The 16799-nt window shown below is 50.6% G+C and overlaps 3 protein-coding genes across 3 annotated transcripts; 1 reads left to right on the forward strand and 2 right to left on the reverse strand.

Annotated features, from left to right (window-relative positions):
• Positions 1–1960: 1960 nt before the first annotated feature.
• M436DRAFT_76559 (uncharacterized protein) lies at positions 1961–2821 on the forward strand (the record flags this gene model as incomplete). The annotated part of the gene is made up of 1 exon (XM_013567764.1): positions 1961–2821. The coding sequence occupies one exon, from the start codon at positions 1961–1963 to the stop codon at positions 2819–2821; it is 861 nt and encodes a 286-aa protein (XP_013423218.1).
• Positions 2822–3401: 580 nt separating this feature from the next.
• On the reverse strand, positions 3402–3736 carry M436DRAFT_85944 (UPF0057-domain-containing protein; the record flags this gene model as incomplete). The annotated part of the gene is made up of 3 exons (XM_013567765.1): positions 3402–3423; positions 3482–3616; positions 3720–3736. 3 exons carry the CDS (start codon positions 3734–3736, stop codon positions 3402–3404), a joined length of 174 nt encoding a protein of 57 aa, XP_013423219.1.
• Positions 3737–6710: 2974 nt separating this feature from the next.
• On the reverse strand, positions 6711–7453 carry M436DRAFT_11780 (uncharacterized protein; the record flags this gene model as incomplete). The annotated part of the gene is made up of 2 exons (XM_013567654.1): positions 6711–7215; positions 7410–7453. Coding segments are annotated over 2 exons (549 nt in total), but the record flags the coding sequence as incomplete, so codon positions are not given.
• Positions 7454–16799: the final 9346 nt, after the last annotated feature.

Here is a 16799-nt window from a genome sequence, read left to right on the forward strand (position 1 = left end):
TATCGTCAATGTCCAACTTGTGGCTACGTAGACCGTCGTGATAAATAGAATAAATCATCATTGAAATGACAATGCTCTTGAGGGAAAGGGAAGGTGGAAGGGGTCGAAAGCTTACCTGATGGGAGAGAGGATGCAAGCACACGGTCGGCCATGATAATGAGGCACTGTGAAGGTCTTTGTAAAGTCAGCAACGGCGTTACAATGGAAGACTCTGAATGAAGGTGAGGTAGAAATTGTGGGTCAGACAAGACATTCTCTGCAGTACTACCGGTCAAGGTAATTCGGACATATGCTTGTCATTGTGTTTGGTTTGAATCATCATGTGAGGTGAAGGGGATGATGTGTGAAGAGGAAGAACTTACACTCTTGTCTGGCGTAGACCGCGAACACAAACTGCAAAGACCCGTTCCGAAGAAGAGGAAGATCTGAAACTCGATTGTTAGTCACTGATTGACAAAGGACAATGATTGAACAACAGTGTGTAAGAATGTGCATATATTCAGTTAGGCATGAATGGTATAAAATAAAGTGTTGTCTGCATGGATAACTCCGATCAGACTCGTCATCTAGGTGTTCATCATATGACGGCCACAAAGTGTGAAGAGAAAAATAAAGGGAAAGCAAATTTTGCATACCATTTGATATTTGTTTAGCCGATGAGCGCGCATGTCTCAGCGACGTCAAAAGCAGAGTATGTTACAAAAAGCAAGCCCTCTTTATCGTACATGTCAGCCCAAGCTCTTTGAAGACTGGTTGATGACAAAAGGTGATTGTGTTGTCGAAATCAGTGGACGAGGTTTTCTAGGCCTGTCACAGCGTTGGCATATCTGCTCATTTGGTTTGTAGTCGGAGCCCAGTGCCGCTTCATCACATGAAGAAGTTGGTGTTGATGGAGGAGGTGCGGTGTTTACCTATCAATCAACAAAGTCAGTAAGGTTCGGAAGAAGAGCTTGCGAATAAGTTGAGATGTGTGTGAGACTCAGAAATAGCCATTTGATATCGGCACCGCCCCGAAGGGCTTGGTCGGTAATTTCCAGCGTATATAAACGTTCAATTGTTCATCAGAAAATAGGGGAGGGGGTATGTAAAGAGGGCAAAGAGGAGAAGGCGCGTACCTGTTAAGATGAAGTCTCTTCAGCCGTCGATTGGAACGCGCTGAAGAGACTCAAAGCCGTGCACCCAGTGAAAGGGACGGCAGCGTGCAAAGAGCTGCAAAGCACGCAAGCGAGCGGAGTGTTGAGCAACGCGTCGAGCCTGGCATCTGTTTTCAATCAGTCTTGTGCGCTTGAAGATAGCTGTAGCGAAGAGTGATGAATTGTTTGTTGTGAGTTCAGACTGACGTGCTTGCAAATGCGGTTTCAGTTCTCCGAAGAGATCAAAGACTCTAGTTTGATTGCGGTATTGCGGTTTCATCAGGTTGGAAGGGAGGGTGCAGAAAGGAAGCGCTTACCATTTTGACTGAAGCAGCAGCATCGCAGAGCTGTTTTGCGCGTTGATGCTGCTGTTGTGAGAGAGGAGGAAGTTTCTGTCAAGAAGAGGTCTGGTTTTGTAGTGCAAGCTTGCGCAGAAGATTTTGAGCGGAGAAGAGGTCTGAGCGGCTGGGTTACTAAGCATGAAAGACTTGGCACGAACTAGTTCCCTTCCGGACACCTCTGCTCTCCGCTTGTCAAAGGATTGTGGCAGAAGACATGCTTGTGACAGTCTTATCCGACCAATGTGAATTTCCTGTGGGCGAAGTGGATGCATCCTGAATGCTGTCAAGTGCATGTCATTTGCCCTCGACTCGTTGCTAAATTGGACACCGAGCTGAAAGGATTATCGTACGAGCCAGACCATCCCTCCATAACCCGAAGTAGTAGGTGACTGAGGTCAGCAATCATATAAGTGCACCTCGCGCAACATCAGCCCTCACCCAGATAATATTCAACGAACTCGCCTCCACTTCTTGATCTTATACAAGATGTCGTTTCCAAAACAATGTTGTGCTAGTGGCTCCCTTCACACCGGCACTCCCACTGGCATAATTTCTGAGCTTCATGGCCTCCCCGTCTACATCACCTCACCCCCTATCAACAGGCCTCCCAAAGGCATTGTCGTAATACTACCCGACGTATTCGGCTGGACACTCCCGAACACCCGCATTCTAGCCGACAACTTTGCCGCGAAAGGCGACTTTCTGGTCATGCTCCCTGACTTTATGGACGGCAATGTTTTTCCCCATCACTTGATCATCAGCATAAAAGCGTTGGACGCCACCGGTACTTTTGCCTGGGCCAAAAAAGCATATCATTTCCTGAGGCTCGTTTGGTATGGATTTCCGTTCTTGAAGAATGACAAGGCGCATCTGGTCCGCCCAAGGGTCGTCAACTTCTTCCATGGCCTGCAGTCTTCGCATCCTGAGCTACATGTTGCAGCAGCTGGGTATTGCTGGGGTGGTCAGTGGGTTGTGGAGCTGTGCTCAAATAAAGAAGAATATGCAGCCGATAAGCCTTTGGTTGCTTGTGGTTTCACAGCTCATCCTTCACGCTTAAAGATACCTACAGACATCGAGGCAGTCACCTACCCTCTGTTCGTCGCAGCGGCTGGGATTGATCAACAGATCCCCAAAGCGAAAGCCAAGCAGATTGAGGATATCCTGAAAGCCAAGACAGCGAAGACGAAAGATCGGGGTGTTGAGCACGAGTTTGTCATGTATGATGATGTGCACCATGGATTTGCTGTCAGAGCAGATGAGAATGAAGGGCGTGAAAGAGAGTGTGGAAAGAAGGCAGAGGATCAGGCTGTAAGGTGGTTCAGCAAGTGGTTCGATCGTGCGGCTTGAGACGGTTCTGAACAGGCCATTGAGGCAAGATAGCAGAGGAATGTTAGGATGCAATCGCCGAGGTTGTGTAGCGGACACCCAGTGATGAGCCTGTGAGCAACTGCTAGGCTCAGCGTTCACAGCTACGAGCAATACACAAGATGTTGCTGCGGTACCAAACTCTCAGCGTCTTGTGGGTGAAACAGGTAAAGGTAGGAGCTCCACAGTCACGGGAATGGCAAAGCGAAGTGATTAAAGGGTTGAAAAGGTTGATTTCGTTCTGTGCTATTATACAGTATTATTCAACCATGAGCAAGGTGATATCTCATCCTTGTGGTCGACATTCGGCCGAGACCTCCTCGATGGCATCAAAGGTAGACCTTAGAGGTGTAACGCGCATGGTGAAGGATACGGCGCGAGTCTGTCGAAGACGAGGGCGGAAGATACAGCATGGAAGCGCATGGCTGGGAGGTATCGAAGTCGGCGCTCAATGGCTAGCACGGCGCGACTTGAGGGTATCGCAAAAGTGGAAGGAAGAAGCAAAGTGGGTTTCGTTGCGCCAGGTCGTGATGTAGGCCGCTGAGGGCTATCGCCAGTCATCTTAATACTTGAGAATGATGTAGCTGCGAGGGAGGTCAGTAGGTGCGACACGAGTGTGTGTAGAAGACGATGGTGACGTACAGGGCGTGGATGATGCCGGGAATGTAACCAAGGATGGTCAACAGAATGTTGATGAGCAAGTCAGCACCACAGCCGCGCTCGAGGAAGACACCAAGAGGAGGGAGGATGATGGCGATGATGATCTTGATGATGTCGCTGAGAGGCAGGTCAGCACGCGTAGTCGCTTGTGTTCCCAGGGCTGTTCTCGCTGACGGGGGGTCCGCGGAAGAGACGAGGGAGAGATGGGGGAAAGACTCACGATCCGGTGAAAGGCATGCTGGCGGTGTTGGACTGAAAGTCTGGTGTCTGGTTGTTGGTATTGGAAAAGTGTGGCTGGTGGAGTGGATGTGGATTGCAGAGATGGGAGTTCGTCAGGGCAGGCAGCGTTTATGTACGCCGACTGTGAGCCTGAATCGTCCACTCACGCAACACAGGAATTAAACGCCTCTGCGCGATGATGTAACTAGCGTCACGACCTTGTGCCAAGAAGCAGGAAACCATCGACAACCTGACGTCCTCCATGACAAGCCCGCCAACTACCGCCGACTAGATGATTGCCTTTTTACCAAGAGCAGGTTGTCAATCTGCTGTCTACTCTATCGGGCGCCTCCTGTAATCATACACTGCCACGGGAAGACAACAAAAACATGTACATGCAAGGGGAAACTTGGAGGGCGACGCGTTCATGCTTCTATTTCCAACTCGCAATTTTACCAAAGCTCTCAGCCACTGCGGCTTCGTTTCCTTCTCTCCGTCGCGAGCGCATCGAATACGCTTTCCGGATCCTGACCTGCCGGCCAAGGCCCTCAGGCATACATTTTTCTGTGTTTTTCTTCCGGCCGCACCGAGCTGCCAATACATCTCCACAGTCCGCGTGTCCTTTGGTGCTTGGTCTTCTTGGCTCTTCGTAAGGCTGTTCCTACTTTGGTCCATCTCGCCTACAAGAGAGAGCCTCATGATACATACCCAGCCACAGCTGTGCCACGTCTGCGCCACATCACGTCACAGAGCGACATGATTTTCGTGCGTCTATCAACTGGACAATCACCATGGTGCACATGACGACAAAGGTTGTGTCTGTCAATCTAGCAACGAGGAGACGTCTCCGAACCAAATCTCCATGGAACAGTCTCTGTCATATCGCTAGACTGCTTGTCTCTAAGGCAGGTAATAGAGCGTTTTGAATGCCTTGCGTCCTGCCCCGACATTAATAGGGTAGGTCATTGTCACAGAATACATCCTAACATGTCAGTTTGTAGGCCTCGGCTTCTTGCTACATCTTTCTCGACTTTACTCCATAAGTCTTCCAGGTCTAGTCCGATGTCTAATCAGATTCTCACCATCTAACCGACGGCGTGTCCCTTAAGGTCGTTGGACTTTAAATGCAGTGTAAACACAACTTACTTTCAGGATATCTCTCTAATCTCCTGCCTCAGATAAACAACTTACGATCTCCAGTTCTAACTTTAGCACTATGCGTGTGGCTCTCCTAGGCCACTGCCTTAAGAGTCAGAACCAGACTCTCACATGTCGGCTCTATCGCAAAAAACTCGACAGGCAACATCTACATTTGTCGTGCTTCTGGAGCCGCTCTCGAGTCGATACACCAACTCTTGAAATCCAAGAATAACGACTTGGTTTTAATCACCATCTGCACCAAACTCTTCTATCTTCGATTCACACAAGATCTGCTGTCCAAAATAACGCTGCTCTGAACTTTTGGCTGTCCAGAAGGCATGTAGTTTCTCATTGTGAAACAAGCAGGCGGTAAATCTCTATAGGAAACTGACAAATTCTTTTATACGAGCCGATCAGCGAACAGCATTCCATCTAACAGCCTATTAAATGATGAACAACTCTATCACATCCTACACTTCTCGTCGCCTATGTAAAAATAGACATGATATCTTTTTTTCCTCATATTTCAACAACACCAGACTTTGCAGAGGTCGAACGGTCGAATCACTGCTTAATCTGTTCTTAGTAATAACCAATCTAGCACAAGTCAAGACATCAAGTCACCGTCATGGCAGAAATTTATCACCACAAAAGGTTCAAGGCAGTAAAGTATACTATCAACGATACTGACATCCTAGTTGCTACACGATGGATTACTATAGCTTTGACTTAGGTGTAGAGTCAATCAGTGGTGGAGCCTGACTCTATGCGATTCTGGCTTGACTTGACTTGACTTGACTTGGTAAAATCGGTCATCTTTGAGCAGCGCATGGGTTTCCAGACATTGTACTTTAAACACCATTTGCGTAAATGCTTGCAGGCTACAGTCGATTGGAAACAGAGGGACTGTAAAGAAGGAAGAGGATGCGAAGGAAGCTTGGCTTATAGTATAGTATGCATCTTTCGATCCTTCTGTGCATCCTTCACTCCTCCGATACTGTCACACATACTTTCATCCCCTGTTGTGTTGGTGGCTAGACAGTGTAAGATCTCCAGTCGTGTTGTCCAAATTGGACAATTCGATGCTATGTATACTGCCAGGTGCAGCTCCTATCCTCTAGGCAGCAGATGGAAGACGTGAAAAGAATGAGTCGGCAAAGGCTGCATGTAGCTATACATCTCTTAAGCACGTGCACGAATCGAGACTGACAAGCATTAAAGGTTTAAAAGTGGAAAAGTGTATGTTCGTACCCAGGCATCTCAAGAGAGCCACAAAGTCGTACAGCAGAAAAAAACAGAAAATAAAGTATAGAAGGGTGAGATAAGCTGATGCTTCAGCATCGGGAAGGGCCTCATATCCTCCCTCGTACCCCCAGCCCTCCACCTCTCCAGTAATTATTAAATACTTCTTTTAGACACAGCTCCAAGTCCATACAAGCTGCCTGAGCCATTTGTCATCCTCCCCTCTTTGTGGCCCGAGATCGTTAAGTTCCTGTTGTTGTATAGTTCTGGCCTTTCTGAAGATCTTCTGCGCATACGCTGCTGCCTGCACTGCGCCTCAGGCCAAGCGGGTCCTGCAGGATCGCATTCGTCAAAAATGTGTTCTTGACGCGAAAAGGCGCATGGTGCTGGACGCCCTCGGAGTTTCGTGACCGGTGACCAGAATCAGTAATGACTATTAGCTGACACTCGGAGTCCCCGGACTCCTCGGGCTACAACACGAGAGCGATGAGTCAATCGACTTGACCACTGTACGACATCCTCGTTGTAGCGAATTGTTCGAGTCCAGGGATTCTCAACCTGTCCCGTTCGGTCGCCAGCGAGGGATCTGTACAGTCTGCGATCCTGCTGCAAGTTGTTCTTGGAGAAATTTGATCTGTTCTTTCATCGCATCGAGTTCTGCTCGTTGGCTTTCTCCCATGTTCCTGAGTTCGGCATTGTCAAGTCGTAGTTTCTTGAGCTGAGTTTTGATGTCCTCCTCTGCCGCATCTTCACTCTGGCTCACAACACTCATACGCTTGCGTTTTGTCGATCGGGCGTCATCGTCAGATTCGTGATCGGAAAGAGCAGCTCCAGGCGTGTGTGCATCTTGCGCAGCAGCTTCAACGCTCTCGACATCTTGCAGCTTGTGTACCCTACGTAGATGCTCCTGCAGATTCTCGCGGCGGGTGAAGCCCTGTTCGGTGTGTCGCTTGCAGTGTTTGATAGGGCAGAAGAGCTGTTCTTTGGGCCCGCCATGCATGCTGTGAACCTCGCGTTCGTGTCGCAAGAGGCCGCCTGAGTATGTGAATCCTAGCAACTTGGCGCATTGCGGTTTATCGCACTTGTATGGCCGTTCATGCTTGTCCATGTGTTTGCTGTATGATGAGTTAGCATGATGTGCTGGAATATTTCGGTAACGGAATTCATGTTGATTGGTTGAGCGGGGCGTTTGGGCATGCTTTTGGGCCGCAGCACAAGATCTGATATGACAGTTGAAGTTGGCCGACAGCTGAGGCATAAAAACGTCCGCTATTGCAACAATCGAGACAACGAAATAGCAAGTACTTACTTCCACTCGCATTTGCGGTCGAAAATCTGATGGCAGTTTTGGCATTCAAACTTTCCGGCTCCGTTGTGTTTGGGTGCCGTTCGGCGATGATTTAGTGGTTTGAAACTCGAGGGAGAAAAAGCGACCGAACTGCTCCGTCGCTCCTCGTCGTCGTCTCCGTTCATAATCTGGGATGTGTCTTGTGGGTCCGAGTCATTGTCGGAGCTTGAAGATTTCGCAGGCGACATGAGAGGCGACAGTTGCTGAGATTTTTGATTTGGTTCGGAGACCGTCATCGTAGACATGCAGGGCAGAGCAGTTGATGATGAAAAATGGTGCAGAGTTGATAATGGTAAAAGTTTTCCAGATGGGATGTGAAGGTCTGAGGGAGAGGTGATTCGAGTCGGATGGGCAAGCGTGAGTCAAGAAGCTAGACCGGACTTTGTATCGACGGTTGTTGACGCCCAAGACAGGTGGTGGCAAGAAGGACGTGGACCTACAGGTATTATCGGCAAGAAGGAAGTCACGGTGACCGAAGAGCGGTAGAAGACAGCGTCGGCCTTCTGTGAGCATCCACGTAAGTATCACGAGGCTGAGTCGAGGGGTGCATAGCCGCTTCCGCTTCCTGTTATATACGTCGGGTTAGCTGGAAGCCTGTCGACCCTCTCTGGTGCCTCGATGGCTGCCTTGTGGGCGAGCCATCCCAAACACAGGGCTGCTCCACCACCACCAAAGAAAGCTTGTTGCAGACCTTTCTGTGTGGCTGTGAGATCGCCGCTTGTGGCGTACTCACGGCTCTCTCCGAACCCGAGCTTCCGTAGCCTATCGTCAGCTCAGGGTCCAATGTCTCTGCGACAAGTTTCTTCGTACCTGCGTGAACACAAATAATCTTTCGCCAGGGAGCAATTGTCACGCCTGAGGCAAACGCTCATAACGTGCCGTCTCTCTACTCGTCCCGAGCGTCTACCAATCCCTGGCGGCAGCGACAGTGACCATACATTCACAAGCCAAGCATATACAAGACGCAGGGCTGTGCACTCACCGAAATTTGTGTCTGGACCGTTGGCTGCAAGCGATTTGTGAGCATCCTGGGCAGCTTTGCCGCTAGGCAACAGTAGATTGCCTTAGTGATTTGACTGGTAGATGTCGAGAATCTTCCAACAGACACAACACAGCATCGCCAACGCAGGTCAGATGCTTAGGGCTATGCCACGTTGACCAGCGCGTGCGTTGCGACACTGCGAGAACCATCTTCTGCGGTCTTGTGATGGTTTCATGCGATATCATTTGGGATTGTTGGCATCGGGTTGTCCGGTCCGTGTCGGAGTTGCTGGCAGGGAAAATCGTGTTCAAGGATCACTGCAAGATGTCATAGAGCATTGTCTCCTTTGGTCTTATGGTCCAGAGAGAGTCTCAGCACACAGACGTCTTGCCCGACAAAGCCACAGGACAATGATCTAGCGTTCACGGTAAGGGAGCAGCTGTTGTCAGGCGTGGCGATCGGCTATCACACTAGGCGACTCCGATTCCAGTATCGCAAGAGTCATCATAAGGACTGGCACAGGGCAATATTCCAGCGCAGTCAGACCTTCGTGGCTTGAGAACCTGCGCTTGCGGTCGCGATCCAAGAAACGTAGGCAGCTGAATCCAAGGTCTCGCACAGAGATTGCCTGTCCTAGATCTCGATATGTTGCTGCGTTCGCTGGCCATACCTGCGTCCAAGATACTCAGCTCTGACATTGAGTACGATCAACGGCGACACCGGACAAGAGGCGTTGTAAGCGGAAGCAGACCATTATCGCTTTTCACTTTTCTGGGCAGGTTACTCGAGTAATGATTATGATATAAGAGGACAGCTGGGGCGATGTGGGATTATAATAGACAATACGGCCTCCCGCGAAGACAGTGGCCTGGTTCTTATTTTTTCTTGCTTCCAAACTCAGACGTCAGCCGGGCGCTTGACCGGTCAACCTGAGGCATCCAAAACGACTACGCCTTGCGAAAAACTGCCCGCGCCTCAGTTTTCAGCTCTTCGCTTCTGCTGCCTTGTTGCTTCCAGCGATTTTGCTACTAGTGATATGCTATCCCGCTACATTGGTAAGTCTGTCACCACATGGCTGTATGGATGGTATTGCAAAGCGGATCATAGCACACAGCGACATTTCCCTCAAGGAAGATTCCTGCAGCAGAAAAACTCTGCATTCTTGGGCCCCTCAGGCTCTCAGCCCTCAAGCGGGACAGCATGCAAGCATCAACGCAACCACTTTCCAGAAGTGTTTAGAACATTTGCTTGGCTGCATGAAGTAGCTGTAGCTGCTGTGGCGGTGCACATGCCTAAGTAACAAGGTATCCACCCTCGCATTCGGAGATGACCAATCTGCATAGGTACATCACTCTTTGGGTGACCAGAGTTTTCTGATCCATCGCATATACTCACAGATCTCGAATTAGTAGGTCCCAGAGTCTTTAGTGGCCACCTCAGATAGGTGTACCTGTGTGCAAGCATAGAGATTTGTAGGCAGCAATCCGGAGTAAAGAGATTCAGGCAGCAATCGGCTCATGTATATCGGGTCCCCATATCTCATCGCCCAGTGCATATGCATGATGGACTTCTCTTTGAATATCACAGATGAAGTAATATGATAGGACGGTCAGCATGACTTCATGGCCATCTCTTATAAAGCCGCTTATAGCTACCCAATTGAGACACCTTTGCGCAAGAGGAATTTATGATGCAAGAGTCTCAAACGTGCCAAATTATAAAGCGAGGACAAAAGAAAGGTGCAAAAGAAATGTGTATGAACTAAATTGATTGTAAGAAGCTATCTAGAGCGATGTATTAAACCTGTTTCCAAAGCGAAAGACTGGCCCAGCCAACAACACCATTATATGTATATGACAAAAGAAATGATATGTGATATGTGTTTATCTCACGCTTAAAGAATACCAAGGATTCTTGAAGTGGTAGTCCGAGCGGAAGTAGATGCTCTGGTCGACAAAGTGGTGGGGACAGCGGAGGAAGATGAGCCACCGACCAGACCACCAACAAGACCACCGACACCACCCACAACACCGGTGACAACTGGAACCACGGCTGAGGTCACGACGGGAACCACGGCTGAGGTCACGACTGTCAAGGCTCCACCCACGACTGAGGTAGCGGCTGATCCAGTGTCGCCAACGACAGATGCAACGGGAGTGACGACTGCAGATACGATTTGACTGACAGCAGTGGCGCCAGAGTCAACAACAGCAGTTCCGACCGAAATAGCTCCACTTGCACCCTGTGAAACTGCAGAAACGATGGGTACAACGACTCCAGTCTCGATTGCTGGAAGATCAGAGTTGATGACGGTGCTAGCGAGAGTCGAAACTGCGCCCACGACGTTCGAAACAACACCGCCAAGGTCACCGGTAGCATCGCCAGCATTGCTAGTGATGACAGGCAGAGCAACCGACACAGCTGAAGAAACAATATCGCCAGCCCCATCGATGATCGAGGTGGCAGATGATCCAACTTCAGAGATCAGCGAAGGGGCTACGCTGGGGGCGATGGAAATGGAAACCGAGGCAATGATAGAAGGCAAGTCACCTGTGTTGTCAATGATCGAGGTCGGAAGAGATCCAACGTTCGAGATAATTGATGGGATGGTTCCATCGGTCGCGACAGACAGAGGAGCCGAGAGAATGGAAGAGACCAAGTCGCCAGTGTTGTCGACAATAGAGGTGGCAGAAGATCCAACTGCTGAGACGATCGAGGGAAGAGTTCCATCAACAATGCTGCTAACGACTCCAGTAGGAAGTACGGAACCATCGATAGAAAGACTGGTAGGCAAAGCAATGCCAGTGGGAAGGATCTCGCTAACAATGCTGCTGACTGCTGATGGAAGATCGTTAACGTCACCAATAATGCTAGACGCTGCGGCAGGAACGGTAGCAACGATGCTGGAAACAGCGCCGGAGAGACCTGTACCGAGAGGAAGGTCGGTAGAGAGAACCTCGCTGACGATGCTGTTAATGACTGAAGGGACAACGGTAGCCTGAGAGGCGATCTCGCTGACGAGGCCGGTAGCAGCGGCAGGAAGATCAGTAAGATCAGATGCAGCGCCGCTCAGAAGGCTGGAGACAGGGAGAACGGTAGGTGCGGAAATGTCGCCAACTCCTGAAAGAACCACGCTGGCGATGCTGGAAACGGGAAGGCCAGAAAGAATGGGAAGTCCCACGCCAGAGTTTCCAGTAGGCGAAGCAGCGGGAGGAGATTGCGAGACTGCTGCAGAGCTCTGCGATACTCCAGCCGAAGCGCTCACACTAGCAGAGATCGAGGCGGAAACACCGTTCGAGGCAGCAGATGATGCTTGGGAGCTGACACTCGAGATGACAGATGAGGCTTGGGAGGCAGCCGAAGAGACCTGCGAGCTGATGACTGATTGAGCGCTGGACACTGCTGAAGAGATCTGCGAGCTGATAACCGATTGGGCGCTTGACACGCCAGAGGACAACTGAGATCTGGCCGTGGTAACAGCACCACCAGCTCCGGAGCTGGCTTGGGACACAGCAGAAGAGATTCGGGAGCTGACAATCGATTCGGCACTGGAGATAGCGGATGGAGCCTGCGAAACTGCAGAAGACAGCTGCGAGCGGACGCTAGAAGCACCGCTGCCGACGACGGAGGTCGCTTGCGAGGCAATGGAGGACACCTGAGATCTGATTGTGGAAGCATCGCCACCAACTGCAGAAGTAGCCTGCGAGACGACTGATCTGATGGTCGAGGCATCGCCAGCAATTGCGGAGGAAGCCTGGGATCTGATCGTGGAAACGTCACCACCGATAATGGAAGTAGCCTTGGATGCGTTGGAAGATACGCGAGAGACAACACTTGATGCATCTCCGACGACAGCAGAAGTGGCCCTGCTTACGGCAGAGGACACCAAGCTCGACGCACGGCTCAAAATAGACGAGGCGGCTGACTCGATGGGTCTACCAGTAGGGACGTTGACTCCTCCGGTAAGTGTAAGCCCAGGGACGGTAAGGGTGCCGCCGGGGAGTCCAATGGAAACGCCGACATTGCCACCGTTCGAGCTGGTAGAAGGCGTAGGCTTGATCGAGACGATGACCGAAGAGCGAGACGAAACAGCCTTGACAGAGGAGCTGCTGGGCTTACCGATAGAGGGCAGCACGACTGAGCTGAAGGTAGGGAACTGGCCGTTTCTGCTCGAGGTAGAGCCCTGCTTAACGCCACCAGTGGCAGAGGAAACAGGGTTGGAACCACGAGAGGCTGAGCTGCTTGCAGGCTTGGCCGAACTGGATGGCTTGATCGAGTTGCTCACGGGCTTGACAGAGCTGCTTGCAGGCTTGGCCGAACTGGATGACTTGATCGAGTTGCTCACGGGCTTGACAGAGCTGCTGGCCTTGGAGGTGCTCACAGGCTTGACAGAGCTGGCTTTAGAGCTAGCCTTGGAGCTGCTGACGACAGGCTTGCTTGAGCTCTTCAGAGTGGGGATCGAGATGGGAAGCTTGAAAGAGCTGCTGGACTTGATCGTGACCTTAGCACTGCTTATGGCGGGCTTGGCCGAGGAGGTTGGCTTCTTGGACGATGAAGAGCTTGTCTTCTTCGAGGACGAAGACGAGCTGGACTTCTTGCTGCTTGAAGGCACAACGGGTTTCTTGCTGCTAGAAGACAAGGAGACGGGCTTCTTGCTCGAGGCGACAGGCTTGACAGTGACGGTCGACTTCTTGGTGGAAGAAGCGGTTTTAGTCGAGCTGGTCAACTTCAGAATGCTCGAAACGGTGAGCTTCTTGCTGGAGATAGGCTTGACAACAGTTGACGACTTCTTGGAGCTGCTGCTCGATACCTTGGCGCTACTGGTGGCCTTCTTGGTGCTGCTGACCTTGGTGCTACTCTTCTTGGAGCTGGTAGACACCTTGGTGCTGGAGGACTTCTTGATAGAAGTAGGTCTTGGGAGGGAGAAGGTCGTGGTAGGTTTGATCGTGGAGACCTTGGCGGTGGCAGAGACACCGAGAGTAGCTGAGACGCCGACGCTCAGAAGAGGGTCGCGCTTGTCAAGGAGGACATTCTCTGCGACGTCTGCAAAGGTCTCGTCCCTCTTGTCCTTGGAGTTCAAAGGAGCAGCAAAGATGAGAGCGGGGGCCAAGAGACCCAGGATAGCAGCTTGACCGGCCATGGTGATTATGTTGATTGAGTAATTAAAGATTGGTATTAAGAAAGAAACAGTACTGGAAACGAGTTGTAGATTGTCGAGGTGATTTGTTCGCCTTGATCCTAAGAAGTTGCTGGAGCGGATGAGGAGTTGAAAGGCAGAGCACCATGCTGCCTCTTATACTTGACGACGAGTATACCAGACGTCTTCTGCCACAGATGGTATATCACTATGTCGTCGTCCTCCAGAGAGTCTGGACTCTGTGTCAACCAGACAACGTCCAGAGTATTGGCTAAAGTGGATTCACTGAACGAAACAAGTCCCTTGCCGTTGGGTATAGACCCTGTCGGTACAGGGACTATCAAATCGGATGTTGAAAGTAGTGGTGATTCTTAAACCGAATGCTCGGATCGCCAAGACGAGTGACGATCATCAGGCCGATAATCGACTGAAAGAGGCGGTCTCGACAAAGCCTGGAAGACGTGCTAGCACGCCTCCGAGCATGTGTTCGATTGCCGTGCTGGTAGAGGGTTAACGTCATCCCAAAGTAGCAGTTGACGTTTGGATAGTTGCCGTTAAGGATTATGAGGCTGAACAGAGGCGCTCTACCAAGATCTCCACCTTACGGTATAGTGATGTAGACCGATAGCTTCCCCTCAACGGTCAAATGATCCTGGGGTTTGTGCCTGGCAAGGCTAAAGTAGCAGACCTTGTAGCAGCCGAGCTTGCAGCTCCGTTAAGCCCAAAGCTTTCGCCATTGACAGGTGCGTGGAAGTCAAAAAGCCGACCAGTCTCAATGTTATAGTCAAGTTCCAAGCATGTTGATAGTACCACCAGAGGGATGGCTAGGTGGTAAGATGGTATCCAGAGGGTTGACACGCCATCACGGGTCCTGTTCTAGTGCTTCCTTAGCTGTGGCTCTAGAATATTCTTGGTGTGGCTTCGTAATCGCTTGACGGATACCAACCAAGGAGCATTGTGTATCTGCGGCTTACAAGGCTGTACGAGACATATTGCCAAAGACCGGTATCGATTTGGAGACTCAGGGACAAGCTTTCCAGATCGGTGTGTGATGTTTGCTCATATCCAGTCAAAGTAAAGAAAGTAGGGAGAGACGTCTGGGGCTGCCAACGTTTGAGATCCAACGAACGATGCCGGAACAGCTCGGTAGGGGCCATTTGGTTGGATCGTTTGCGGTTAGATCTAGGGACGGCGTGCCCGAATCTCCTGTACAACGGTGTCCGGAGGCTTGACCGAGGAAACCCGATTCAGCATGTGCATAGCCGTCAGAGCTGAGATTGAGACAGATCTTCATGGTCAAATCGTTTTTCTAGAAGTGCCATGTGCTTTTTCGACCCTGCTTGGGTTTAGACAAGCCGTGATTTGCTTTTGAGGTGGGTAGCGATCTGGAGAGAACGCGAAGAGGAGCGAGGACCCTGGGAGGAGGCTTCGTGCACTGCCTACTTTGCGCCATTGTCTGACATCTGTCAAACTTGTCGTAAGATTATTGAGCGTTGTGGGCGCCGACGAGGTTACTCCAAGTAAGCTTGTCTTCTCGCCGTGATCCTAAAGACTGTGGGACACCGTTGTGGTCAAGTCAAGAATTATGACCAACGGGCCGACTCCGCACGTAAGGAAGGTGTTGACAGTTGAGCCTCAATCTGTGCTTTCCCTTCGCGTTGCCAACAGATGAGCGAATGGAAGGCATCGGCAAGAGCGCTGGCAGAGTCCGACTTTCACCTTCCTCTTCGACCGGTCAGGTGAAAGCTTCAAAGTCGCGTCTCCCCAGTCATGTCTCACAGACTCTCACCCGTCAACGCCATCTATACCGTACCGCCTCGCTACTGCACAGGAGTTTTCGCGTGTTTTGGATCCACTTGGAGCAATCCTACAGAAAGGTACGCACGTAGAGGAAACTTCCTGTGGATAATAACGAAGTGTATTTTGTGGCTCCATCTCAACTGTCGACATACGGTCTCCCTCCTTTGGGAAGGTGTTATTGCACACTTCAAAAAGTCAGGCCTTGGGCCTGAGCATATTCTGCAGAGGCTCGATACAAAATATGTACAAGTTATCCAATGACATGGATGACCATCTAGGCTGTTTCAACTCGTTAGGCGGAGTGCAACCAATTTCTGTACGCGAGCGGAACAGAGCATGAAATGTTTCGAAACCAGCCCCCGCCGGCTGGCTGCATTCCGCTTTTGACGAAGCCCTCTGTGAATTACTATGCGACAAATCTCTTTACACAGACACCCGCCCTATAAGTAGAGTTTAACATACAACTATCAGCTGCCAAGCGCAAGGTACAGCGAACATCCCCCACAGTCGTTTCAGCCGAAAAGCCCCCAGGAGCCGCGGCATTCATCAAGCTTGGTATAACGCACTCCGTGCGTAACAGACCTTGCTCCATGCCGACTAGAGCACCGCCGTCTTCCAGCTGTGGTTCGACAATTTCATCACACCTCCAGATTCTGCGACAGATATCAAAGTACCGTGTTGCTCTGATTTCTCAATTGTCGCCCATCTTGATCCAACCCCGCCTATCGCTTAGGGCACGAATGGTCTCGTTAAACCCAGCACCAGGACATGTGTTTGAACCTTCTCCGCATACACTCTCCTGGATCTGCATATCAAAGTCAAAATCAGAGTAAAGGCCCGAGCCTTGAGAGCCCCGAGGTTAATGCACCAATCGCGAATGTAGACCTCGGGTACCTTGCATCAACGGCAGCAGTACACATTCTTTGAGGTTTACCACGATGACAGACTCGTCCGGGGAAGACACGATCTGGAGAAGGGCTTTGGAGCAACTCATGGTTGCTAAAGGTAAATCATGAAGGCTTGATGTTAGCAGTTTTGGCGACTGCAATATAGGCTGTCATGTTGCGGAGCTCCTCTATTGTGTGCACTTTTGTACATATTCGGTTCGATCGAAGGTGTTCAAACGCTGCCCTAAGGAGCACCGCTAGAGCCTCGCTAAACCCGCGCTGGCTGCCACGCAGACACCGTGCATGATGCTTCTTCGCTACCTCGGAGAATATCATAGGGTAATATACTCGACACATGCTTCGTTTCATCCCATGCTTGATCATATCAGCCTTGATTGATGCCAGTCTCTCGGTGGCAGTCTGGAAGCAGTATGGGAGTTGTGACTACATAAACGTGAGCTTCCCTTGTCGGTGTTGGACAGATCAGGCCTCTTCTCACCCGCTCTCATCCGAGTGTTCTATTTGTTCTATTCCTGTTCGTCAAT

This window comes from Aureobasidium namibiae (genome assembly GCF_000721765.1).
Source record: "Aureobasidium namibiae CBS 147.97 unplaced genomic scaffold scaffold_23, whole genome shotgun sequence".
Taxonomy (NCBI): domain Eukaryota; kingdom Fungi; phylum Ascomycota; class Dothideomycetes; order Dothideales; family Saccotheciaceae; genus Aureobasidium; species Aureobasidium namibiae.